At 42.6% G+C, this 27966-nt stretch overlaps 1 protein-coding gene across 12 annotated transcripts; it reads left to right on the top strand.

Moving 5' to 3' along the window:
• Nucleotides 1-325: 325 nt before the first annotated feature.
• On the top strand, nt 326-24604 carry MTHFS (methenyltetrahydrofolate synthetase). Of its 12 annotated transcripts, XR_012624806.1 has the most exons (8): nt 326-555; nt 4026-4290; nt 8996-9179; nt 11903-11956; nt 12246-12448; nt 21147-21218; nt 21513-21721; nt 23297-23422. XR_012624806.1 is itself a non-coding variant. In XM_074837079.1 (6 exons), the coding sequence occupies exons 1-6, from the start codon at nt 415-417 to the stop codon at nt 23518-23520; spliced, it is 1071 nt and encodes a 356-aa protein (XP_074693180.1). In that variant the 5' UTR covers nt 326-414; the 3' UTR covers nt 23521-24604. The 12 variants fall into 12 exon arrangements, 10 of the variants coding, with proteins under 10 accessions (XP_074693180.1, XP_074693185.1, XP_074693182.1 ...); XR_012624805.1 differs by lacking the exon at nt 21513-21721 and having other exon boundaries at nt 23297-23373; XM_074837079.1 differs by lacking the exons at nt 21147-21218; nt 21513-21721 and having other exon boundaries at nt 23297-24604.
• Nucleotides 24605-27966: the final 3362 nt, after the last annotated feature.

Below are 27966 nucleotides of genomic sequence, written 5' to 3'. Positions count from 1 at the left end.
GTGTGCCCCAGCACGTTCATGCACAACCGCCCCTCACGGCCCAGGCCCACTGGTGGATGCCGTAGGGATGTGAAACCATCTGGTAAATAATTAGGTAAAATATCCCGCCGGAATGTAATTTCCCTGTCTTCAACAGAATTCAGAAAGGGAAAATTCCTCGTAATCTAGGCCAGACAGCAAAACAAAGCCGGGCCTTGCCAGAGGGCCGGCAGGGCGCGGGCTGGCCCTCCAGCACCCTCACGGGCGGCGCTGGCTGGAGCCAAGGGGAGATGGCGGCCACCCAGGCCTGAGCCCCGGCGCTGCGGCGAGCGGGGCCTGGCGGCGGCCCGTCCCCGGGGGCACTGCCCGGCAGCGCCGCCACCCCCGCGGCCCGCGAGGGCGAGGCCCGGCGCGGCGGCCCGGCTCACTCGGCGCATGGAGCCGCCGGGGGAGGGCGGCGAGATGGCGGCGGCGCTGCGGGCCGCTAAGCGGGCGCTGCGAGGGGAGCTGCGGCAGCGGCTGCGGGCGCTGGGCGCGGCGGAGAAGCAGCGCCAGTCCCGCCTGCTGAGTCGCAAGGTGGGTGCGGGCCGCGGGCCTGCCGCCGCGCGGCGGCCCCCGGGGAAGAGCGGCCCGCGGGCGGGGGAGGGCCGAGGAGCCGGGGCCCGGCCCTGCGCGGGGAAGGCCGCCGGGGACTTTCCAGGCCCCCGCTGGGGACCGAAGCGGGTGACTCAGGGGATCCGGCGGCTCCTCGGCCGCTGCCCCGGCCTTCCCGGAGCTGTGCGCCGAGCGGGGGCGGTGAGCTCCGCCTCGGGCCCTGCCCGCCCCCCTCATCGCGCGGGGCGAGCGGCGGGGAGCGGAGCTGGTGGCCGTGGGGCGTGCGGCGGCCGCGGTGAGCAGCGCCGGCCGTCATCGGGTGTTTGTGACACCGGCGGCAGACGCTGTCATAAACCCCAAAGCAGGGGGGTTTCTCATGGGTTCGTGGTGGGTGTTTATCTCAAATTTTGTTTCACATCGGGCTAGCTTTATGGCCGGCTCCTAGCAACACGTAGGAAAATGCAGCAACTGTCTCGATTTGGCCTGTTGTTTAACTGGCTGTCCTTCCCCTTCTGTATCTTTCAGTGGTATTTCTTCCATGCAATTTTATTTCTAACGTAATTTCTGCACTTTAAAAGATATCAGGCAGGGTTTACCTAACCGGTATCCTGCACAGCATGATATCGTCATGTACTTTTGAAATGTCCTGTTTGCGTTTGGATTACAAAGTTTTTATATAGATGTAGTTTATCATTTTAATAAACACAATAAAATTTTATTTTGCAGTCACTGCATGTAATAGAGCACAGTTCTCATTTTTTTTGCAGCACCAGCGGGTACTTCTAGATGATCTACATTTATATTGTTATTTTCCTGCCAGTATCTCAAATCATTTTATAGACTTCACTTAATACTAATGTGTAGCCATTTCATGAGTGGGACATGGCAGCACAGAAACTTTAGGTCATAGGAAGCTTAACTGGAACTCACATAACATTTTTTTTCATTGGGAATGCTTTTTTTAAAAAAAATATGGCATGACCTACTATCATATAATGCATTTTAGTAATCACACATCCTAGACTTAAATCTCTCCATTTTTAGAAAATACTGGCATACATCCTCTTTAAAAATGCAGTCCTCTGCCAACTTTATATGCACCTCGCCCATGTGGTACCACAGTTTTAGGAGTCCCCAGCCTTTGTCTAACTGCTGCTGATAAACTCAGCAGCAGAGCGCTCATTTCTGCTAGTGAGAGCACACGAAAAGATACAGCTTTTGTTTTGCTTAAAATAAGGCATTGGGAAATAGGACATATAAATTGATGTTATCTTGCCATTTTAATAACCTGACACAAATTGAAAATTCTGAACTTGCTTGAGACAGAGTGGCATTGTGCAATTCTCAGGAAGTAGAGTCAGCTTCCTTACAGGAGGGTAATACAGCAGACATGAAGAAATTTTTGAAAATGTTGAGAAAGTATTTGGAAAAATGTAAGGCCAAAAATGTAGCTTTATAACATATATCAGTGCTTGCAGCTAATAAAAGTGAGTAGGTTATTTTATAACACCTGAACTATATTTTTAGTCGTAAAATCTCATCTCAAAATGGTATTTAAATTCGAAGTGAAATAGCTTCACAGGCTGACCTAGCCACTAGTATTTAATTAGCTACTGGATGATTATTCTTTTTTAATGTTTATGTTCATGGTTAAAGTCATGCTGTTTGCATGCTCTGATTCTGCAAAAATAGCTATCACCTGGTGAACAAAAGGCAGATAATATTTGTTAAGTGTGGAAGTTCTTTCACTCTTCTCAGAAACTGCAGCGAGTCACAGCAGCTTCATCATCTACACAGTTCTGAAAACATCAAAATTGTGTCTTCCTGCTAGCATGTGGTTTTACATCAACCTCATTTTTTTTTCTATATCATAATCAATGTGTTACTGGACACATCAGAGCAGATTGGACCTGTGTGGTACCCACAGCACACAACACCACTTTGAAAGAGGAGAGTTTTGTGCCTCCGTTTCTTGTCCAAACCCATGAGAAGATTTGGCTCTGGAGGCCCTCAACAACATGAATCACCAGCATTGTCTGGAGTCTGCAGTTTGACTAAATAGTCTGTTCTTTCAAACAAAACCTACCATGGAAATTCTGTTGTTTAAGAGCTTAATCACTTAGTTGGAAAAATCCAAGTGTAAGGTTGGGCAAATTACAAAAGGAAGTAAAATACGGGTTTGAATTGTTAAGATATTTCTATGGCCAAACAACACATTAGCATAACTTGGTCCAGAGTGGGTTTTTTTTCCTTACAGAAATATATCCATCCTCTGAATATTTCACCTGGGCTTTTAACTGCTGTGCTGGAAAGAAAGAAAAAAAAGGAGTGAGAACCATATCTCAGCTCGGATGGGGGCACTTATCTCTCAAAACAGGGCCAGGGCAAAGGCTAAAGCTCAGAAGAGCAGGTTACCCTGCAGTTATGCAAACACAGAGCAGAGGATTTGGTGCTCTCTGTTCCGTAGATAAGCACAGTCTCTCAAGTGTCTGATATTTTTGACAGATTTTTGCAAGTGTGTAGAATAAGAATAAAGCACATTTAAATGAGAAGGGACACATTTGTATTTGTTTTGTCCAGATGTAAGTAACAAAATTTGTAAGGTACTAGAGAATGAGAAGACAAGCTTTTAAAAACCTCCTCTCAAGTTTTAATGTGGAATTCAATCTGGAATGGGGCAGAGACATAGTGAGGTATGAATCTGCTAACATTTTTTCACCATATAAGTGTTTTTTATTTTCCTTCCTATATTCAGTCTTTTATAAGCCCAGCACAGAGAACCTCATGAAAATCAAAAAATGGCAAGGCCATCTTTCTTTCAAGCTCTGAAAAATGTGCAGTAATAAGATCACCTATTAGAAGCAGGTGATGTTTGAAGTCATATATCTAAACTTGCTGTAGGGAAGGCGTTTCAGGTTAAAAAAAAACAGAGGGACCTGGTCTTGGAAGACTTTGTGCTCTACAGTCATCTGCTCTGATGCTAATTTTCTTTTGAGTTATTATCATTGATGCGCTTCTCATTCTACCTAGGCCTGGATGAGGGATGAGCCATGTAAAAAGAATGGAAGAAAAGAAATGCAAAAACCTTATGTCTTGCATAAGCTGTCTGTTCTGACCTGCTATATCTTTCTTCAGTTATGTTGGACATTTGAGGATGTCTGTGCTATATGGCACAAATATTTAAAGGATCAGAAGATCATCTCCAAAATTGTTTTTTGCTGACCCAAACCTGTGTTACAATGTTTTGTTCACTAGGTGCAAAAATTTGCCTATTTTGATTTTGCTGATATAGAAATGTTGGAGTAGGAAACAAAGTCAATTTATTCTCTTTATGTTGCATGGTTGTTTGTGTCTCTACCCTTTCCAATGGATATTTTGCTCCAGTTGTGTGTTTAATTGAAATAAAGTAAGTCCATCTTTTCGTAAACTGATTGCATCAGTTTCCCATGTAGGTGATTGGCCATCCCAAGTACCAAGAATCCCAAAGAATTGCAATCTTCCTGAGCATGCCAGATGAAATTCAGACAGAAGAAATCATTAAGGACATTTTTGAGCAAGGCAAAGAGTGTTTCATCCCACGTTACAAGCCTCACAGCAGTCACATGGACATGCTGAAGTTGTCATCAGCTGAAGACATTTCTTCACTTGCTTTGACATCCTGGAATATTCTTCAGCCTAGTGATGATGACAGTGCAAGAGAGGAGGCTCTTGCTGGTGGTAAGTATTTTCTTCCTACATTGTGGGGTTGGTGAGCCAGAGTAGCCTGGAGGCCAGTAGGAAATAATCTGACAGCAAGAGTGAAATGAAATGTTACATTTTGGTTTTATATGCTGTAGAGGTGCTTAAGTCAGTGTAAGCAGATGCTCCTTTTTCTTTCCTGTTTTTCTCTACCCTGTGCCACCCATGTGATACACCAGCAGGGCAGGAACAAGACTGCACAGCTGATCCAGCTGAAGGAAACTCAACTCTCCAGATAAATCAGCTTCTTGATCTGATTCATGGACATCCTCAGTGCAGTCTCAGCAAGCATAACATGGAGGCTCGTGAAGGAGACAGGGGCTTGCCGGGAGTGGCTTAGGCTGCCATTGAAAGTCATGGGGATTCACAGTTTTAGGATGCACTTTGAGAACTTTAGTTTGTGCCACCTGAAAGGTAGGGGACTTTTCAGGTGATGCCTGTAGGCTGACACAAGAATTTTCTGAAAACTTTGATCCTGCAAATTGTATTGCATGGATGAATCACAGTGCTGATACAGAGCCTGTCCATACAGAACAGCTCTCCAGACTGAGACCTTAGACTGAAAATAAAAGGACTTTCTTGTAGGCCTGGATGAATATTGTAAAGTCTTTTCCATCATTATTCTCTCACATTTTTATTTTGATCTTACAATGCTGTCTCAAGCACTGGATTCTTCATAGGGTTGAAAAGTTAAAAGTTTGTTTAGATCTAGCTAGTGGCGTGTGTGTTTTAGTCCCAAAATAACCTCTCTTTTCTAAAATTCTAACCTAAAATTCCCCAACTTCTACAAACTTGTAAAAAAACTTACTTTTCCTGTGTCTGCATTCATTATTTGCATTCTTTTTGTAAAGACATTAATATCTTTCTGAAACATCTGCAGAAACATTTAATGTTATTAATGGAAAACTCAGGTTGAACACATGCTTGAAACCTCAGTCTGGGAAAATTTTCTCTTAAGTGGAAATTCACCATGCAGACAGCTTCCACACCTCACAGACTTGCCAGCTTTTTAATGCTTGATAAAGGAACATAACATTTATATGACTCTGTTTGGTTGAACTTGGGTTTGTATTTGCTTTGGGATGCCAATGTACTTTCCCAGAACGCTTCACTGTGTTTGTTTCTCCTTTATTTTCAGTCTCTCTTTCTGAATTCAGAATCCTTTCTGTGTCCATGTTTTAGCTAGCAAGGGATTTCACTGTTTCATACAACCATCTTCTTTACATTTAATATTTAGCACTGTTACTTGTTTTCCTAATTTTTGTCAAAAATTTATGTGTATTGGTGGGATTTAGGGGCTTCTGAAGATAACCCTTAAAATGTCCAGGGTTCTGTTGATTTAATTTAGTTCAGGCACTTGGGACAAGCTTTTGTACTACTGATGAGCTGCTATTAATTAATTTAACAAGTCTGTTGCAGAGATCACAGAGTAAACACGCAACAATTTTAGTTGTGATGGGAGCGAGGACTACTTGGTGCAGAGTGCACTGAGATGTACCTGCTGGGGACAGCCCAGGTGTCCGGCAGTGAAGATGGGGGAGGCAGGAGCAAGCTTTGGTACCTATCTAGTTCTGGAGCTGCTGTTTTGTTCTCTGCACCAGGGTATGGTTATGGGCAGAGAGCAATGCCAAAATGCTACTGCAGTCTACAGAGAGATGCCAAGAGAGCAGTTGTAACAACTGGTGTATGTCCATGTCAGACTTGTTCTGCCTGAAGCTTGGTTTTAGTCTATTTGTACTCAGTATTTTAGGAATAATTTGGTTTGAATTGGAAGTCAGAACTTGGTCCTTTATCCTTGGTTAGTTTTTGTAGATTAGAGATTAAGTTTAGGGTTTCTTTCCCTATTGAATAATCAGACTCCACCCCCCTCCCAATTTGTCCCCACAGAAACACACACTGCATCTCAGTGTGTCTTTAAATTGCTGTATTTTTTTTTGTCAGTTAGCATATTTTTTTGAACTTTGGTACATTTTTAGGAGTGTAAATTGCCTTGCTACTACATCCATCCTCCATTGTTGGAATTATGCATGGATGAAACATTTATCTCTGTGATGTTATCAAATACTGTGGTGATCTGAGGCATTTACATTGTTATAAGGAGATAACATGGTGTTACATTAGTAATGTTCCCATTGCTGGCATAAGTTGTAATGTAATTTCCAAGAAATACCCTGCAGGTACATAAATAAGTCATGTCATTTCTGAGTGTATTCATTTTGCATGACAAAAAGCTTAAATTCACACTGTCCTTAAAACTTCAGGCACGGTTATTGTGAAGAATAGCTCAAATATAAGACCAGGTATAATTTTTGCATAGAGGTTCCAGTCTTTGGTAGCACTCACAGATGGTGTTGAAGAGACATGAACCCTTCCTTTTGGAAATGGGCCTTTTTTCTGTTGGATCAGGGTTTCCCCATTTTCATCTTGACAGTACACCACATTACACCTTGTTGGCATAAACAAAGATCACTGCAGTTTTGGTAGGAGAAAGTCTGTCATCTTCTCTACTATGCATAGGTAACAGTAACTCATACAAAAAGTTGCTTTCTTCAGGCTAAATGGACACAGTAACAGAAAGAACAAAGGTGGAAGAAGTTCAGATAATTTGTTTGGAGTAGGGGTGCATGTAGGTGCGTGACTTGGTTTATTTCCAGCTATACCTGCTGAAAGATTTAGATAATTTCTGGAGCAAGCCAGTGGTACGTCTTCTTAATAGGTACCAACTCCCATTTGTATCCTTGCCCATCAGAAGTATAAATATGCACTGGTTTTGCCCAAGGTAATACTTTTGATGAAAGTTCAGGTGGGTTGCAGTAATTGTTTACAGGAGTGTAGATACCTTGCACAACTTTGGAAGGAGTAAATCAGATAAAGCCTTGCTCCCTGTTTGCTTTTTAGCACAACTCCTACAGAAATTTAAAGGACACTTCCCCAGCAGCTCTAATTTCAATGTGGTTTAGGGAGGCGGTGTGATTCAGCGGGCTGGACATGGGTTTCCTCATTTGTAATGTTATATATTATTACTTAAACCTGCTCTGAGAACTACGGGTGAAAAGCTAAGTTGTTCCTTTGAAAAAGATATTATTGTTACTGGGACTTAAACAAAAATGACTGGATTGAGTATCTCCATATAGTAAAATTCTTGGAGGTCGCCTCTTTGAAGGGAGGCAGGTGGCCAACTTTGGATTGAGGAATCTCAGCTGGAAGTCTTGGACCTGAGCAAATATGCTTAAATGTTCATAACTGAACTGAACTACTGACTAGTAGTTGAAGGTGTACAATAAATTATAGACAACTTTTAAAACATTCACCTGGGTGATGGGGAGAGGGGTTTTGGCCTAGATATTTTTCTTTGGCCAAAAAATGAAGACTTATTAGAAATTATGTCTCTGAATCTGCTTACTCTAATGGATTGTGAGGTGCTCTCCTAAGAAATGTAAGAAAACGGATTATGTATACAAACCTAATTCAGCCCCTTTATCTGTGTAAATTCTGCCCCAGTGTTTAAGTACATTATTACATAGTCCTTTCCTGTTGGATCTGGGCTCATTCAAAGATGAAGCCAGATTCAGATGATCTGGGCTCTTTCAAAGATGGAGAAGATGTGCACTGCTTGCTGTTAATGAATGCCACTAAGTATGAGCTCAGTCATTTGCTTTTCCTCTGTTTGAGTTAGAGCTGCAAGCCTTTTTTTACTGTGCATTATTCAAACCTTGGTATGGGGATGAAGGTCTTCATTTCTGTATGAGCTCTTCATCACTTCAACGCTCAACGACTTAAAGATATTAACTGGTGTTTGCTGATGGAGAAGCAGCAGAGGCTCAGGGTCCTGGTTCCAGCCTGAGCTGTGCAGAGGAGCTGCCCCTACTGAACACAGACTCTTTTGCTTATTTTTCCAAACATCACCTTTTTTTTTCTCTGTTGCCTCCAAAATGATCATTTCCCAGACTTGTCTCATCCTTGGACTAGATCCCCTTCTCCAAGTTTTAATTGCTCTGCCACCATAATGCCCCTTTCCATGCTTCCACTTGTTGCCCAGTCATCTGAATCTCTCTCTCCAAGTGTCCTTTTCTGGCCCTTCTCACCATATTCCCCGTTTCCTCCTGCTCTCAGTCCTAGCCTGTCATTTCAGGGGCAGCTGGGCCAACATAAATAGCTTGCCCCTGCCAGAAGGGAGGAGATCATGTGCTTTGTCTTCTTTCACTTGTCCACTTCCAGACATACAAGATTCCCCGTCTCAATTTACTCATTTCCTTCCTCACTGTGCTGGCTTCTTTCTCTTTATTGGCTTAGAAAAACTCTTTCTCTGTTAAATAGTACTTTTTGTACTGAAATGTACAAAAGACATAGTTTTTGCGATTGTTTCTTTTGGCCAGTGCCTGATTAAATACGCGGCTGCCCTCTCTCTCTCCTCCTCTTGGTCCCTACCCCTCCTCTCCTGTGCTGGCACAGATGGCCCTGCAGCCACGTTGGGAGCTATACTGGGAAACCAGTCTTGGTGGGAAGTAACCCAGCCCCAATAAAAGGCTTTTCTTCTCTCAGACAGGGCCACCACGCAGATTTGGACTGATGCAGCTGAAGGGCTGGTAGGAAGCCGGTGATGAGGGGTTGCGTAAACGCTGGTGTGCCAAAAATGTCTTAGTGAAACTTCAGTCCTCATTTCCTTCCATGTTTCGGTTCCCAGTCTTGCCCCAGTCAGCGGGACTAGGAGCAGCCACTGAAATGAAAGTCCTTCGGAGTCCTTGCAGTCAAGAGCAGGGCTGGCAGGAGGAACTGAGTCTGCAGCTCCATGTGCTCAGTCTTTGCAGCAATACTGGCTTAAGGAGTTTTCCCTCCTCAAGTTTTCAGTATATTCCTGCCTCTCTGTGGTAAGCTCAATCAGTCTGCTGCTCTAGATGAAGGGTATTTTTCTCCTCTCCTCCACCCTCCAACCTGTTTTGGTTGGGATTTTTTTAGCCCAGATGAATGGATCCAGTTTACTGTGCAGCCGTATCAGTGCAACATGTGTGGGGTGGGAATGAGTATCCAGGGTGGAGGGAACATCCCCTGTAAACTGACACTGGCTCCTGGAGAGAGTTGTGAGGCCACCCATGCCGCTGTGACTCCAGCAGTGACACGGAGAGGGTAGCATCTTCAGAGAGGCCCTGCACTAACCCCGACACATCTTTCCTTTTTGCCTGTGCAAATGACAGGTTTTCAGACATGTACAACATTGTACAAGACCAGCTCAAAGGCACATTGTTGACTCAGAGGGTACTACGATCAAGATTTCAAGTTCTTGCCTCAAAGCATGGAGCAACAGAGCTTTCCCCATTGTTGGTTTTTGCTAGCTTTGTTCTTAGAAACCAGTGAACTATTTTGCCTGAAATAAAAGAAACACACCTCCCCAGCCCAAGTTTGGCATAAATACCCAAGCTGAAAAATGTCAGCACTTGAAAATATAGCATCTTATATGTAATGGGGAATACTGAATAATCTGCTACTACTCTACTAAAGCACAATGTAGTTTTGCTTGCAGAAATGAATGTATTAAAAACTGAACTTGTATTTTGTAATTTAGTTTGGAGACTTCCAGCATTTTCAGTACTAGAAACTGTGGCCTACCAATCACAATATTTGTGTTTAACCTTCAAGATAACTAGTGAAATATTAACTAGATAATCCGTGCTTTAAATAACAGTGTATTTATTGTTAATAATAAGGAACGATCCAAATTTGAAACAAAGGGAGGAAATACTAACATATGTCTAGCAGCAACTTCTTGCAGCTTAGTTTTCACATAACCTGTTGAATGTTGCCTTTTAAGATGAGGGTAGTTATATCTTTCTCCCCTTATAACTTCCAGAACACTTTGAGACTTGCTGTAGCATATATGACAACAACATGCTGGTAGCAGAAACAGACAGGGACAATTTATTTGTGTGGATTGTATTTGGTTTTTAAGGGCGATTTATGCTGGGGGGTGTGACCCTCTTGCAAGGAAAATGCTGGCTATCTCTAGGCTAAAGTTCCAAGCAACCTCAAGTAGTTTGAAATTATTCATGAGTGGCCATTAGCCCTATTTTAAACTTTGCCATTGGGATTTGCCCTGCAGAAACATTTTAGTCCACAGAAGCTCTTTTCTACCTGTCTTTAAGCTCCTGCTGTTTATTCATACATTCGGAGAGGCTGTATGTGCTGCCAGGACTGATGGCCTTGTGATGCCATCAGTATTCTTAGTTATTCCAAATTTTAGCACAGTTCTCTAGAAGTGTGACTGAAGTGGTGACAATACAGTCTTAAGAGGAATAGGTTTAACTTAACAGCTGCAAAATAAAATGGGATGTAAAAAAAAGATAATGGGTTGTGTCCCCCCAAAAAAAGATGCACCAGAAATGGGAGCATTTTGAAATATGAGGCACATTAAAGTTTAGAAATAAAAAGCAGTGTGAGGAGAAAATGCTATGTCTTGAAGCACAGGAAAGATCTAATACAGTACTTCAGCTCCATTAGATGTTGTATAGCTGTACATGAAGGCATAATGGGACCATACAAAATGGTGCTAATCATTCTGAAAAAAAGACTTGTAGTAAATAATGCTTCGGGGTAACTGAATATTTAAATAGATACATGCAGATTGGAATGTATCTGGAATAAATGAAATATGGGTATGTGAAAGCAGAGAAGTTAAATATTACTGCTTAGGAAAAAACAAAAAAAATACCCCAAACAAGATTGTAAAGTGATTGAGGGTACTATTAGATTTTCTTTTCCTCTGGGACACTTGATTAAAACTTACAGTACAAAATATGTCAAGGGATAGATTATAATTTAAAATCTTTTTACACTGGTCATAAAAAAGAAAACCTGAGAGCATGGCACGAAACAAAATTGAAAATTGAGGCTTAGCTCTTAATGTAATTTATTTTTTAATGAAATGATTTAAAGTTTGGAATGAACTTCTGCTTGGAGACAATGAGCCATAGTTTTTGATATGCATAAGGAGAACAAATTCAGTGCAAGTGAGGCATTAACATTCTGGTGATGAGTCTTCTTGTGGAGAGAGGATGGTTCCCCTCACACAGTGCAGGATCAGAGCTCTGGACGTACAATCCAGCATCATGTGTTTTACAAGAGTCAGGAAATCTCACAACTTGTAGTTACGTAGCAATAACTGAAATGTCTTCCTACCTCTGCAGCTGCAATCCCCAGCTTATCCCCTTACAAACAAGTTCTGTTTTCTCTTTACCTGTGGGCATCTGGAGCGTTCCTCTAAGCATCTAATTTTATTTGTATTAAGCCCTTGGCTCTGCTGCCTTCTGACAGCTGTGAATTGTACTGGTTAGTTAGTTGTAATGTGAAATATTAGGTTCCCTATTATGTTAATATTATATTATGTTCCTACAATGTGTGAAATACTATGTTCTCTGTATTCCTTTTAAATTTGCTGCTTTCAGTTCATTCTTCTATGATAAGTAAATAAGGATGTTTGGTTTACTTTCTTTTTATTATTCATTGTTTAGTTAAACCTGTATTATATGTATTGTATTTTTTTTTCTCTCAAACTTTGCCTGTTTTCTTACTCCAGCCATTTCTCTTTCAACCTTTGCAGTCTCTTTGATGTGGTTTTGGAGAAAAGATGCCTGAGAGAAAATTTTATGCCCAGGTAAAGAAATATATGTAGTGGCACTGCAGACATTAATTCTTTCTGTATATACTATAACACTGCTTTTCAAATCAGCTCACTGGGCAATCTTTTTTGCTGGTTTCCACGCAGGTATCCCACAATGATGCATTGTTACAAAAATGCCTGTTCCAGTATTAAAGATCCATAAAATAATTTTACATTATTCTGTCTAGCATGTTCCGTAACAGGTAGAGATAGGAAAATGCTTGCTTGGAGATAAAATATTTCAGGTGTTGGACCCAGCTGTGATAGCAACTGTTTCCCTCAGGGTTTTTCTGCATCCCAGACTTCAGTTGAAAGATATGGGACTCCATCCCCGGCAGTGGGATTGCTCTCCCCTGCAGCTGGCATCTGCCCTTCCCCTTGATGTCTGCACCAGCTTCCACAACTCTCTGAAACAACTTAATAACAATTTCCTAGGTGAATGCAGACACTTTTGTGGAGCTTCTCCTGGTGCATCTTTAGAAACAGGTATGGCATAATTACAGTCTCTCTCTTTGAAAGGCTTTTGAAAAAATGCTCTGAAATGCAAAAGCTGATGTGTTTATGTGCCATCACTTTGGTGTCCTTCTGGCCTGAGCTTCCTTGGTACAGACTAAACCATGAACACTGTATGGTTTAATTTTAATACCGCTGGTGCCAGGGTGTCCTGCAGTGAACCTGGAGGGCTGAGAGCTCTGGAACACTACAGCTTTTTGCTTTCATAAAGTTCACTAAGGCTTTAAAAGAGTGCTTTTCCTTGTAATCATCCTAAGTGTCACATCGATGTTTGCCTTCTTGCAGAAGACATTCTCCTTGCACTCAGCAAAACAACTAAAAAGATTACTTCTGCTGTAATCAATTAAAGATTAAAGAGAAGTGAAAGCAACATAGGCAATGGCTTTAAATTAACTGCAAGTGACTCTCAAGTGTTTTGTTTCAAAGAGCTAATTTTGCTAAGGTGAGTGTGAACAGTAGCATTGTCACTTTCTTCATACTGTTTCCTAGAAACAGGAGTCTCTCAAAAGCAAATAAGAAGTTAGGTTCATTTCTGGAGGGTGGCATGAGTCTGTACAATGAACTCATACAGGGGAAATGCAAACATGCAAGGATCTCTGGCTGTGGTAATTAATCCAAACAGACATTTTTGTCTCGCTTTATTTTCATTTTTGGAAAGGAAGAGCCAACACCAAGCTCATCTCTGTGCCATTGTGCACATAATCGGTGCAATCTGAAGAACAGGAGAGGAAGCTTTTTCCTGCTGCCCACCTGTGTAGGGTAATGTGGACTAACGATGCGGTTTGGTGAGACAGATGAGCCCTGCTGGCAGCTAGCTGGTGCCAGACGGGGCAGTCCTGCTGCCTTTTTCTTGCTTCCAGCTCTGTGCTCCTCTCATCCTCCCAACCCCGGTGCCATCTCTGGTATTCACTGCTGAGCAGATTCAGCTCATGGATCTGGCAGAAAATTACTACTTTTTTTTGTTTCCTTTTCCTAGAGCTGGTTTTCTGCCAGTTTAGTGGGCTAGTAAATGAGGTCAGCACTTTTCTGGCTACAAAAGATTTGTCTTCCTGGCACAGTTAATCCCTGCTGTTTTTGCTGAGTTTCAAAATACACTGTCATTTCCCCTGTATGGTGGGAAATTCCTTGGACCTGCCCAGAGCCACTGGCTTTCAGGGAGCAGGAGACTCATACTGCTGTTTCACAGTGTAAGGATAGCTCTTGGTCTCCATGTTTGGCATCATAACTGGACTCAGTTCCTGTTTCTGCTGGCTGCTGTGTATGTGAGATGGGAATCAGCTTTTGGGGGGTAGAGGGAGGGCAAATTCCTGTCCGGGAGTGACGTGAAGCCCTTTGCCGGCAGGTGTCAGTGTTCCATACACTCAGTGTGGAGTATTGGTGTCATTTAGGCTGGGTTTCTATAATTAAAACCTCATCGAGACATTGTACTCACACACACAGGAGAACAAGTGCTCCAGCCTAATGTCTCCAAAAAATCAGGGATTGGAGTGAGGGAGGGAGGTGGAGGATTCCAGGGAGAGTTGGGTTTTTTAAGCTGTGCAAGCTTAAAAAGATAAAATAAAATCTTGTGATGGAAGAAGCAGGATTTCTCAGCTGTTGTGATGTTAACTCGTTTGACAGTAACAGTGAAGGTGCCATCACCTCCAAACCAGCTGACTCGACAGGTTCAATAAACCCTGCCTGTAAGCATGTCTAATGTTCCCATCAAGTGGTGTCGCTCCTTACAGGAGTCGGGTTTGTGCACCAATGAAGAAGTTGATATCTTAACCGTTCATATTTCACAAACAATTCTGTGTATTTTATGATAGGCTATCTGCTGACTGAGTCAAAGGGCATTGGAAATATTGATAGTGATGCATGATGTATTGAAAAAAATCCCCAAATGATTCACTTCTGTCATATTTTGATTTAAAAATATCCAGACAGCAGCATGCAAAAGAGGACCAAGAGTGAAGAAATGAAGTAGTGCACATGCACATGTACTGAGTGGAAGTATTTAAATAAGCGCTCAGATAAACACTATGGGAAGTGTAGCTGATAAGATCTTAAAAATTTCACATAAAAACACATAGAAACACAAAGATCCGTATATTTTAGGCTGCAGCAGTGTTATGACAATCCTGACATAAACAGTTCAAGCACCGATGCCTTGTGAGTTTCTCTAAAGGAACAGATTTGCAGTCAGCATTTGCTGATTTAACAAGATGTGTTGATGTGATGTAAAGTGGCTCTAATGCCGTTTGTCCTCTCTTTGGAATTGCTCCTTGGTACATCTTGTTTCAGAGTATTTTGGTGGTTTAAAATCACAGGAGAACCCAGATGCAAGCCTTTGAACCAAACATTTTTCGTTGCCCGTGTTTTCCCAGTCAGACTGTTCTAACTCTGCTCACATATCTGAATATCAGGAGCACTTAAGTCATTTTTCTCAGACAGATAACTAAAGCATTATTTCCTTTTTTCTGAATTTGCAAAACCAGACATTTTTGTAGGTGGCATTGAGTGATGATGGTTTATTTACAGGTCTTACGCAGACTTGATGAATAATAGTGAAATAGAAAAGTACTTGTTCAAATTTTCTTTTAGGTAGACATTTGGCAAATCTGAAAATGAGACACTAGTTAAACCTCAGGGGAAATGAGTGTGATGTTTGTAGCCTCACACAGTCTTCCCACGTTGTGAAACCAGCTAGGTTTGAACACAAGTCTTAGCGTTACACAGTAGCTTCCCTGATGACACATGAAAGGATATTTATTTGTGGAGCAGGATAGGTTTGTTTGTGCAGGGCAGACGTACTGATGCTGTGCAGAGCACTTAACCTTTCAAATGCATTGGCACTAAATTTATAAGATTTTGTTTTAAATGAATTCAAAATAGGAGGGTGTTTGCTTGATCACAGCTTAGTGGCACAGGAGCTGATCAAACGGCTTTATTATTCTGTTTTGCAGGTTTAATAGTGGGAGAGTGGCTGCCACTCAGTTGTTTTAAACCTGTATGACTGATGGCTATCATGTAGCTTCTCAGGGAGAAGTATAAATATTTTATTCTGTAGTTCAGAAGGGCAAGTGTGAACTGTGGATACCAATGTTTCATGCTGACACAAAGCACTGACATGGATGAGTAGACAGATAAATGCTGAGTTGCTCAGTGCTTGTTTGTAGATTCTGCTGATGGTTCTATTTTCTGCAAAATACTTTATTGAAGTAATAACAGAAGCTGCCTCAGTCGTGCTAGTGGACCAATTACCTGGGGCACATGGATTGCAGAGGAAATAGTCTGCTTGGCATCTGTATGTATAGAAAAGGTAGATTGGTGGGTTATGGGTGTGTGTGGATGTGGGTAAAAAGTTTTTTAGAAGACAAAAGGACACAAAACCTTCCTGGTGGCTGCCATTGCCACACGCAAATAGGAATGAAAATAAAGCAAGCGATTGCCCCTGGTGTTGAAAGCATTTCTCTCTGGATGAGGTGAGCATTATTAGCCTTGAGGGCCTCAGGGTGTGCCCCATAGCAGGAGACCATGGGTGAAGCCTGTGGGATTAGGATGCGATTCTTTGATTTTTGATTCCTGTGCCTGGCTAGTGTGTGTGGGGTAAAAAGCCAGCATCTCTCTGGCTCTCCTTCTAAAGCAACAGATGTCTATGAATAGTTAGAAAAGAGTAAGTCTTGCTGAAGTGATATGGTACTGCACAGTTAAAGGTGTTCACACAGGGGAAACATCCAGAGAAAAATACTGACTGCAGTTAACATTACCTGTTTTTTCAATCAAATGCAACTTTTAGTCCTGTTAGGTAACTGTTTGGAATCATAAGGAGACTACAGAGTGAGCACTAGAGGAGAGGTGTTTATGAAGAACCAACAACAAATATCTACAAGAGGAAAGAATTGATTTTTCTCAAACTCGTAGCAGTAACTTGGGATATTTTTCATGTGGTTCCCAAGGCTGGTGCAGAGGGGAGTCAGTGGGGCAGTGCTGATTTATAGTAACGGAGGATCTGATCCTTTGTTGTAACTTAGGTTTCCAAGAAGATGAGAATTCATGCTGAGCTTCTGATACTGATTTTCAAAGGCTGTATGATGTGAGCAAATAGGAATTATCAGATAAGAGTTTCTTTTTTGTTTAAGGGATTGCATTTGCATTTTAGCAGACTGTCTGGGGTAAAGTTAAGCAATGTAACTGCTTATGTCTGTGATCCCCTGTGTTACTGGAAGAAGTCAGCATCATTGTGTTTGGATGAATGACTTTTTTTCAAATTCTTATCAATTGCAGCAAAGGGTAATGTTTTTGTCTCTTTGCTCATTTGGTTGGGGATATAACAGTATCTGGCTTCTCCAGGGTTTAGCTGGGATAAGGAGTTGGTTTTCTCTGGAAGCAATCCCAGCCCTTCCAGGAACCATGCACTGTGGTAGGGTTTGGATTAGGCCAGAACAGATCTGGCATTTCCCTTTTCGACCTTATACCAAGGCAAGTGTGTAACAGCAGAGATGCTGTGCTTGAAACTAAAGGCAGGTTTTTTCCAAAGGGCAGAAAACTTTTATCTGGAAGGAAATACCAAGCTGTTTGCAACCTCAGTAGTGGTGTGAGGGGCACCCAGGATGTTCTAGGGAGAAGGCTTTGCACTAGTCATAAAGGGAAAGGGATTTGTTTTGCTGCAGCATAATTGAAATATTTATTTCTGTGGAGTCGTTTTCCCCGAGGTCTGGTGATTAACCCAGACCACAGTGTTAGGTGCTCTGTAAATACAGAACAAGAGGATGATCTGTGCCCCATAGAGTATATGTTGAGAAGTTAACACCTACCCGAGAGGCCTAACTGTGCTGATGCTGACAGTTATTAAGGTTACGGTAACAACTCTGTCGTTAATTAGAACTTTCTGAGTTATTCCGTCTCATTGGCTCATGTTCTGCATGTCACCGAGACTGATACTTAAAATGTTAGTATCAAGTGATTGAGTTAATTTTTTCCTCTGTGCTGGGGTAGCAGATACAGAGGCAGCAGATGGTTACTGCACCCTTTTCATACTGAAAAGTAAGGTTTTCCTGCAAAAGGATTTGGGTTTTTTTTCTCCATTGTGGTCCTTGCTAGATCAGAAAAGGACCACAGTAAGTTTTCTTTCCTGGGAAATGAACAGCTTTCAGATATTTGTCAGCTCCCCAGAGGTTGTGCATAGACTGATCTGACATTGTTATGGCATAAACGCTCCTTTCCTTTCAACAGAAGGCTGTTCTTGTCCTGGTTCTCTGGTCCTGCACTGTATGTAATCATTTACACCTGAGAAAAGCAGGGGGAGACCCTGACTTCCACTGCAGAGTGAGTGTGTGTGGAAAAAAACCCAACCACTGAAAAGCAGGTTCTTGCCCAAAGTACCAGGCTGGGAGGATCAAGCCATCCTTGTGGTGATGGAGTAGATGATACACAAACTTCTGCGCTTGAGGGAGAAGCTCAAACTACACAGCTGCTGCTGTGAAGCACAGCAGCAGTGGCATACAGAGCTGACTGCTGTCGACCTCTTGTAGGCTTGAGCTCAGGAGGCGTCTGTGCTGTGAGCATGATTTTTATGAGCACATTGCCGTTCTTTACAGGGACACAGGAGTTGCTGCAGCTCAGCCTCTGCCTCATCCTCTTGTAAGTGCTTTGGAGGCGAGGATCAAGAGCCCTAGCTCCTGCTTTGATGGGTCCCAGGCGCTTCACTGTGTCCAGAAAGCAAGTGGTGGTGAGGGATGAGAAGGTGGGATGACAGAGTATTTCAGTTTGATCTTCTGTTAGAACCATCTGGCTGTGCAGGGGGAGATGGATGACCACACACGGTGGGTGGCAGTGGGCTGGTGGAGCCCCTTCAAACCTGGGAGGAGAGGGGCCATGCTGGCTGCTCTTTCTGAGGGCAGGACAAGTCCCAGCAGTCTTTACATGACCCGTATCTGTGCAGTTTGATGGACTCTTCTATAATTAACCATTGTCAAGAACACTTCTGAATATACTGGCTGACATTTCAAATAGGAACATCAGATTAAGAAGAAGAGAGGTAATGAGGTGCAAGGAGAAAATCCTTCCCCAGGGAACAAATCAAACCTGATATCATCATGAAGGGTAATGAGAAATGCACTGCTGAACTGAGGAGGTTCACCACAGCTGCCTGGAGGAAGCGAAACCAGGTATTCCTATTTAAAACACCAGAGAGGGTATGCTAGTGTTTTGGTCTGCTGGTTAAGTCAGGGGACGCGCAGCTTGCACACCTGCCTTTTGCTTGTAGTTTTGCCACACGTTTCCTGAGTCCTTGGGCAAGTCATTTCACTTCTCTGTGACATAAGGTATGTCTGCATAGATGTACGCAAGTCAGTGCAAACAGAGTGTGCCTGTACACCCACATGGCAGGTTCTGAAGCTATGACTGTATCTACACTGCTAAATAACACAGGGCCACACGACCAGAGAACTTGGTCTGTCTCTTCTTTTTTGGTCTCACGTGAAGCCTCTGTGGCCCTAAGGCAATACTGGGTTTTTTATCTTTTCCCCAGTTCATAGTATCTTTAATAACATGAGGCCTTATGGCAGACCATCGCAGCAGTATTTTTGTAGCATCAGTCTGAGGATTTGTGTTGCTTATTCTGGCACGCGGCAGGAAAGCCTGTGTCTATGTCTGGAGAAGCAAAACCAGTTTTGTTGGTGTAGGAGGACTGCACAGTGGAGCCAGATTTGTACTCTTCTGTCTTTACTGCCCATGGGAATCCTGTCCCCTGGAGCCAGCGTGGGTGTCTCTTGGACTGGCAGTGCCAGACAGAGTGCTGACAATTCAACAGTATTGACCACCTGTGATCCTGTAAATCAATTTGTTTTCTGGCTCTGCTGTATTTAGCCGTATAAATGAAACCTGTGTGGCTGTGTCAGCATGACTGTATGCCCACATTGATAGATAAGTCAGGGTATATTATTTCACGCATGGTACTACACAGTTGAAGGAGATGTGGCCCTAAGAGCTCGTGACATAGATACAGCGAGTATTAGGTGACTGTCATCATAATTGCTAACCTTACCCAGTAGCTTAATTAAAGTGTATAAGAAGCACGGATGTTCTCTACATAGAAGCTGGAGCAGTACATTGTGGCTTGAGACAGTGTTTTCAGCCTTTTGCAATTTGCAGACCACAAGCAAGTATTCCAGAAGAAGCAAAGATTACCTATAGCAAAACCCTCTTGGCTGTGGGTATGCTTTCCTGGGCTCCTGCCATGTAGTCACAGGACCCTCAGGGATCCAAGAACCACAAGTTAGTGACCTCAGACACCTGGGGGACAGTGGACATCACAGGGAGAGGGGTAGAAGTAGGTGTCAAATGTGAGACCTCCATTAACATGTTTTACAAGGCACTAAAAGCTGATGTGGTGTTTGAAGCCCAAGTATCTGCTCTGTCTTCTGAGGGACAAGGATGGCGTTTCACACAGGAGTCTGTGGGAGCAAGGGGAGTAGGATGTGAGAACAGACAAGCCTGCAGGACATCCTGAGTGGCCAGCAGTGGTCCTGCAGGGCTGGAAGGGCCTGGGAGCATGAGGGCCCTGTGCCAAGAGGGGTAAGATGTTCTTACCCTCACCTGCCATCCTGTTGATGTACTCTCATTGCTGATAGTAATCTCATGTGTCTGCAATCTTGGTCTCATCTGTGTGTCACCTCTCATCCTGTGACAGCTCTTCCCCCACGCTGCCGCAGGCACCACAAGAGGTTTTGTTGCTCCCCAAGTTATGTGGCGGGGAAGCATTTTCTCCATACAGCTCTCTGCCATTCATTGTAGATCCTGGGGTAGGATTTGGGGCTAATGCTGCTTGAGCTGCCCTCAGGCTCCATGCAGGGTAGCTGTGTCATTTTTCTACAGAAAGTCTTGCTTGGCATTTTACTTAAATCTTGTGCAGTGTGAGTTGCATGGATATCAGTGTGTTGTGAGTCAGAACAAAGGCAGTCGGTATCACAGTGCTCCAGTAGAAGAAAAACATAAGGGTAACTATTACAGTACTTACAGCGTAATTTTTCATATTGAGATTTGCACAAGCTTGTTTGAGTTATTCAGCATAAAAAAATCCATGATTATAGAGGAGCTGACTCATTAAAACACTTTCTGTTTCTCCAGAGAACCCAGGAGAAAACACAGTACTTTAACACATCTAAATTCACTCGAGTGTGCCTGGTGCTATCAGTTAAACTACATCGAAAATATCTTTCTTCCTTTCGCTGTTCCTGCCAATTCCCTCTTTCCTTAGTGCTTCCCCTGACTTGTCTTCTTCCTGTCTGTAACACAAACGTAAGGAGAAATGGCACCTTTTTACTCTGCAGATTTGCCCCTTGTGTACATTCTTACCTGCCAGCAGTAGTGACTGCAAATGTTTCCTGCTTTTTGCCATGAGAGTCACATGGAGTGAAAACAGCTAAAAAAAAGGTGTAAGGCAGAGTGTATTTCTTTCTGTGCATCGTTAGTGTTTGGTACATATTGGTTTCTGGGCCTCCTGAATACCTACACAAAGCTGATGTGAGGCAAATTGTGGAGAGGGTAAGTAGTGAGTGCAGGAGTAACTTGGGGAGGATTTGACCTGCAGAATCTCTTACTGACTGTGCTAATGGGGAGATGATCAGCTGGTTTCTAGGTCCTAATCCATAGGCCTGACAATTGGCAAATATGTATTTTTACTTGCAAGCTGAGGAGATGTGACATGATACATCCAACATGACGTACGTGGCGATACCATAAAAATGGCATCTCTTTTCAGGTGAGACCATACTTCTGCCCCTGTGCTTCTTTTCCTCTTTGTTTGCCATTTGTCTGTCCTATGAGTCAAAAGTTGACTGCAGCGTGGTAAAACACTCAGACTCCTTTTTATTTCAACCGATAATACTCTGTGGTCTGCCCTTTGGCTAATTCCCTCCTCTTACTCCCCTGACCTCTTTAAAAAAGCCATGCTTCTTAACTGTATGGTGCCGGATTTGCAAGATTGATCTTCTCTAAGCGTTTCACACTGTGTTGTCTTGCATATTTTATATCAGTGTTCTAATTAAGTCATCAGGTCATGATGGATGAGTGTTCACATCAGTGACTTTTCTCTGCACAATGAACAGTGGAAGGAAATCCCCAGGAGCCTGGGAAGTGTGTGCAAATGAGCTGGTCTTATGTGACCTTCTAACACGCTCTTCCAGGCTCAGTTCAGAGTTGATATGTGATCTCAGATGGGATACCCTGGAAAGTGAAAAACTCTGCTTAGCTCTGGTTCTTCTGGTACGTGTTCCCACACATCTCCTTGAATGTTGGACATCATTCTTTAGCCAGATGTAGTGAGAGCAGTTCAGTCCAAAACGGCAAGAGAGAGTAGGTTTGGACATAGGAAAAGTGGAAAAATACCTGCCCCATCCTAGCCCTGGTGAAGGAGCAGAAGCTAGTTGCAGAAAAGCTGCTCAAGGCTGAGTACAGTTCCTGTAAGAAGGAAGAAGCAGTGGACTGAGACACAGTATTTGCTTTCTTTCCAGACTCGTGTCAGCTGTGTTTTAGTCTGCGCTGGCTTTCCACTAACGTTCCTGCCCTTCTCTCCTTAAGCATCTGTCTGCTACAGCAGCAAGTAATGATAGCCTTTCTTGGCATTGTGAAACTAGTAAGTGGGATGTTCCTGGGTTCAGCGGTCAGCACCAGGCCAGCGAAGCTCATTTGTTTAGAGGACATCCTTGCAAGACTTCTCAGTAAATGAACAAGTCTTGCATAAGTAATGGGAATCTGCACGCTGGCTGCCTCCATGCCTGGCGGTCGCTCAGCGTGGCAGCCGGTTTCTTTTGCCTACCTGGCAGTGATGTGAATCAACTCCTGAAACAAGTGGGCAGCCAAGTGTAAATTGTCGCTGGCTACCTGGCATGATGCTGATCCACGTCCGTTCGCAGTGTATGAACAAAGCAAGAAAAAAGGGCCTAGCTGATCTTGCCTTTTTATCAGGAGCTGGTGGGGTCTTTTGTCAGGGTTTCACCAGCCAGTTGGGTCTGTTTTGTCCAGATGATTGGCAACTTATGCAGCTTGTGTCAGTTTTTTTAGCTGATTTTGAGTTCCAATCAAGTGTAATCTCAGGAGAGTCTTGGGGAGCCCATACCCCACACATCCGTCCAGAAGGAGGGATATTCAGGGCAGGCAAGCAGAATGTGTGTGTGTGCTGCTGGAGCAACAGTGGAAATTGCTGGAGGCTCAGTAATTTGGGAAAAATTTGGGAGGCTCTCTCCATTGGGAGAAGAGGAACCTGACGTAAAAGAGACAAGCCTTCAAATCTTGATATAAGAGGGCAAATACCCACTTTCAGAATATATTATGTTCAAGGCTCATTGGTTTTGGGAGGTTGAGTGAAGGTTCATGACATCTTACAGTTACATCAAGAAGATGCTTTCTCTTCTCTTACGCATCTTCTTTTCTTTTTTTTTTCCTTTTCTATTTTTGTGTCTGATGTTGAAGTTCATTTGATTTTCTGATTCCTCCTGCATTTAATTTCTCTGAGTTCAGTCTCTGCCTGGATTTAGAGTCATAATCATTAGTATTTGGAAGTGTGGGGTTAAAATGATAAAATAAATTTGTTATAATGTAGGTTTTTTTCCTTGTAGCTTTTCAAGATCTAATTATTTTGCAGCTGATCTAGTATGCAATTGATAAGATGAAAATGTAAATTTACAGGTTTAGTATTCAAAGTATTTTTCATCTGATCAAAGAGAGGGAAGCATTTTGCAAAACACAAAGCTTGCGTTTTTGCAAATGTCTGAAGTTATGTAGTCAAGCCATCAGGAAATCCACAGTGCATCGACTAATGTTTATTTCATTTTTCTACAGGAGGTCTTGACCTTATCTTCATGCCAGGCCTTGGGTTTGACAAAAAAGGCAACAGACTGGGAAGAGGGAAAGGATATTATGATACCTATCTTGACAGATGTATGAAACATCCCAGTGGAAAGCCTTACACGATTGCCTTGGCTTTTAGGGAACAGATTTGTGAATCAGTGCCTATGGCAGAAAATGATGTCCAAGTAGATGAAATTCTTTATGAAGACTGCTGAAAGTATCTTGATACCAGCCCACCTTCAGAGTGACCAACCAAAGACATCAGATCCATCAATCGTGACTTTTTAATAGTCATATATGACACTGGGAGCAATAAAATACACTATTTGTGTTTGAACAAAAAAACACCCCAGTGTAAATGTGGTAAGAGTAGTGAGGATTGCATTGATTTGCTTCTAATTAACAAATATCTGGTGTGAATTCTTATTCTAAAATCAACAGAAACAAGAATGTGTGACTGTTTATTACAGTAAGGACCATTTCTTCTCATCATACTTTTGAGGAACAAGCTGCTTAATACTTAACAGTTTTATTATTCCAGTTTAAAAGTGAACTGTCTACTAATCACAGTTCCTGATCCTTTCTGGAATTAGATACTTGTTAGGGTAGAAGTTCTTAGTACTTAAATATTATGTGCATCTATGAGCAAAACAAGAAACTGCCAGTAAGTCCTATAGTAAGCTGGGGGAAAAAGGGTGATTGGAGAAAAGCCTTAATTGATTTTAGTGTATACAATAATTTTGACTGTTTACTTGACTCCTTGAAGTTGTCTTAAAATAAAGGAGTATCTGTTAATAAAAAAAGGTTCATGTCCATAGCTTTGGTATATGGTTCTTTATCTGAATACAAGCTTGTAATGTCGTCTAAAATGCAGTCAGTGAGTTCTCCATCTGGAGAAAAACAGCTCTTATTTTGTAAAATGATATTCAAAATTACTTTAAGTTCTATAATTTTGTACATGGGCCATTTATAATGTCCCCAAATACTGTGTGAAGTATGGGTACTTTGTTAAAGGATAAAGAGATGCTAAGAATTGCAGAGAGCAGATTTTATGGATTGAGTAAGTTTTTGGGTGGAACATTGTTTGTTCTCCAGTTCTCCAGACTGTCCTGGAAATCAGGAAGAAGATAGTGACTTTTCCTCTGCACTCTGTCCTCATAGTAATAGGACACAATATTTCCAATCAGGATCAATCAAACTGTCAAAATTTTGTGTTCCTTCTTCAATATGACTTCACTTTTCCTATACATGTTTAACTCCTCCCTCAATCAATAAATCAATACATTTATTTTCACCAAACTACTCTGTGTCATCATTAAAAAACCCATGAATTCTCAAGAACCAGCTGTGGAGCAGAGTGACCTTAGGACTTCCTCAACAATAACTGTTTTTGAGAACAAAATCATGCCTACAGTACGTATGAACCTTTTCATCTCCGTATGCTTGTATTCAGTTTTATTTCCGTTTTGCTAATACAGTAACTAATTAAATCCTCTTGCTGTGGGATGAACATAAGCTTAGCACCTCAGATCTCCCTGGCCTGTGCTCCCTGGTGCTTCTCCATCCTGTGTTAACAAAGGTCCATCTGGCTGGGGTGAAGATACCTTCAGTATTGGCCTGCTGGGCTTCCCACCAGTGTGTACTGAAAAGCTGCAACCTGAACAAGACAGCTGGTAGCAGTTTGCAGTATGGGCTGTTTAGTAAAACGATGGTGATACAGTTCTTTATCAAACTATTTCACTCCACCAAATGAAAGATGCAGAGTAAGATGTGTTCATGTATCACAAAGGGTTGTGTGAACAGAAGCTGAGACGACGGTGTCAGTGGTGGTGCATGCGGTGGAGCGTCCTCCAGCTCCTCTCAGCTCTGCAGTGCTGCCAGCTGTGCTGCCTGACAGAAGGGAGACATACTCTTAAGATTCAAGACCTTTGGGGAATAGATGTGATGAGAAAATTGGACCCTTTTTTCCCACAATGTCTGTCCTGGCAGTAATTTAATCCCTTCTTCATTTCTGAACCTCTGTTAGCATATGGAAAGCAACAGCAACAAAAAAAAGATGGGGCAGGCTTTGCATGTGGCAGACCTATTTCTAGATTTGTCTGCAAGGCTGTTTGAGTTCACCGGTCGCATTAGGCTCAGCACTGTGCCATATGGCACGGCCTGCCATGGACATCTGCAAAGCTACGCTGAAGCCAGTAATTTTCACAGCGGAAACCTGGATCCCAAATCTGCTGGATAGGTGTTTTAAATGTGTATATTAAGTCCAGCCCCATTCAACAAGCTACCTGCTTCTACCCCACCAAAACCAGTGGATGCTTTTAGTGGTGTCCTGTCTCAAGGTTTAAGCATGGAGGTTTATCTGGGATCCTGAGACATGTTTACATGGTTTTGGTTAGTGTGACACTAGGTGTGACTGCGTGAGTGCTGCTCCAGTTCTACTTTAGACACAAAATTGAGAGGCCATGTCAGCATAACAGAACATAATCAGAGGCTAACGCCTCTTGCTGGCCACATTGAAAATGAGAGGAAGCCATGGTGTTTGGTTAAAAGCTGAATACTAATTTTTTGAACTGTGTTTTATTAGGATGCTTTGTGCCACATAAATCAAATGGCTACCGTGAAAGCAAACTTTTTATCCAAAAGCTCTGCACCTTGTGGGTTAACTTTTCTGACGCATTCTTATATAAGAGGGTTTTTCTGGTTTTATTATTGTTTGTTCAATTAGATACGAATTTAGTCACAACACTTTACGGCCCTTTGAATTAGCTTTTGATCTTGCTATCTGAGCTTTGATTTATTCACTAGACTAAGGGCTAGCTTAACTCGTATGTATTTCACTACAGATGATACCAGGTGAACAACTGCGTACAAAAAGGCCAGCATATGATGATGAAGAGACTTCAGAGCCAGCACTAACAACTGTACAGAAACAAAGTGCTTAGAGAGAAGTGAGGATGTGGTCATAAGTTTTGCTGTGTGGGAGTTCAAAATGCGGAGGAAAGTAAAAAGCAAGAGTTTGGATGCAAAGTACAGGCCCCCGTCCAGCACAGCCACAGATAGGCACCAACCTTTGTCCTTGTGGGCTCGCTGGAGCTGCTGGAACTAATTGGTATAGGAAAAGCAAGCGAGCTTTGAAGGCTTTCAGGACTTGAGGCAATGAGTGTCCCAAACTTCTTATCTGGCCAATCACATTTCAATACATCATGGAGCCATTCTCTCCTGCTTTCACTCCAAACCGCCCTTTTGGCTACAGCTGCAGTGGGAAAGGATGAGGATTTAACGTACTGTATCATTTGGACCAAGAGGAACTGGTGCTTTGTTTCTTGCCAGCCTCTCCTGGGTCAGGAGGAGATCATCACAGGCTCATCGGCCAGGCTGGGGGAGCCGCAGGACCCTGGCTGATGCAGATAGCTCTTAACATTTGGCTGGTGGGGATAGTAAAACAATATTTATGTATATTGTCTTGAGAATCATGGAGCTAAATAAATGTGACAGCTTTCATTTGACATTCCCAGCCTTGCCGCTGTCGCTCAGGGTTTTTCTTTTTGCCACATAACATGAAATCACTGTCAGTTTGATAGTATATAGCTGTGTTTCCAAAGCACAAAGGTTAGGGGGTTGGTAGGTGCGTCAGAATTATTTACGTTTGCTATGCATAAAATGGCACTTGGGGAGCAAGGCAGGCTGCCAAGAAGGAGAGGAATCGAGGCTGTCTGGTTGCTCTCTTGTATCTCTCCATGCTGGATTGTCAGGGTAGGATTTATAAAAATTGCTTCAAAACAGTATCATCTTTCCTCAAATGGACATGCCCCCGTGTGTTACAGTGAATGCCATTATTGCTATTCTCATGACAAAGCGTCTATCAATCTCTACTTTGTTTATAAACAAATCTGCCTGCCCTGCATAAGAAATGGATAGGCTAAGGAAAAAAAAAAAAACATTAGCAAAGGAATAAGTTAATTATATTTCAGAATCTCAGCAGGGAATGCTATCTCAGAGTATTCTGTAAGATCTGACCAGAGGAGTTATAATTAAAAAATGTCCCGAGGGAGGAACTTGTAAATTATTTACTGTAAGGGGCTTTTCCAGGCTCTTTTAGTTTAATTACACACTCTGAAAGAGAAAGGCCTCAGAAACAAATTAACTAAGAGGTTGAAATGGCTTTGTTAAAATCATGTTCACGGCTAAGCAAGTGAAAGACCGTGAGCAAGGTTCAAATATAGGACAGATCTTTGGAAGCTGGCATTACTCATGGTTTAAAAATCATATGGCAAGCACCGAAATGCCCGTGCATAGAAAATGGAGTCACTGGCCAGTATTTCCAGTGGCCTCAGAAGACTTTGTATGTAGTCCAGATTTGACAGTGCCTCATGTCCTCATGGCCATTTGCTTTGTAGGGGGAGGAACTGACTTCTGTGTGCTTTTTGATACGGTACGGATGAAATCCTAGCAGAGGGAGATGAAAGATTAGAGGTGATGGAGAGGCAGAATAAGAGGATGCTGGGATGGTATGAATTTTCCATCACTCTCACACCACCTATGGTATTTCAGCTCAAAACAGCCTGGTTAACCCTCAGTGGAAGGTGAGTTGAATGTGGCCCTTGGTGCCAAGAGTCAGGCACCCATGCTATTAGCGGTTGTCTTTTTGAAATGCATGAGTG

This window comes from Strix aluco, chromosome 12, assembly GCF_031877795.1.
Source record: "Strix aluco isolate bStrAlu1 chromosome 12, bStrAlu1.hap1, whole genome shotgun sequence".
Classification (NCBI taxonomy): Eukaryota; Metazoa; Chordata; class Aves; order Strigiformes; family Strigidae; genus Strix; species Strix aluco.
The sequence above is the reverse complement of the archived record's forward strand: the minus strand, read 5'-3'. Positions and strand labels throughout refer to the sequence as shown.

Excerpts from the sequence above, each read along its gene's own strand:
- MTHFS (XM_074837079.1), top strand. The coding sequence starts at position 415 with ATGGAGCCGCCGGGGGAGGGCGGCGAGATGGCGGCGGCGCTGCGGGCC. Across the intron at positions 4,291-8,995 it reads AGAGGAGGCTCTTGCTGGTG|TCTTGCCCCAGTCAGCGGGA; the intron begins GTAAGTATTTTC and ends TTCGGTTCCCAG. Across the intron at positions 9,180-11,902 it reads TATATTCCTGCCTCTCTGTG|TCTCTTTGATGTGGTTTTGG; the intron begins GTAAGCTCAATC and ends CAACCTTTGCAG.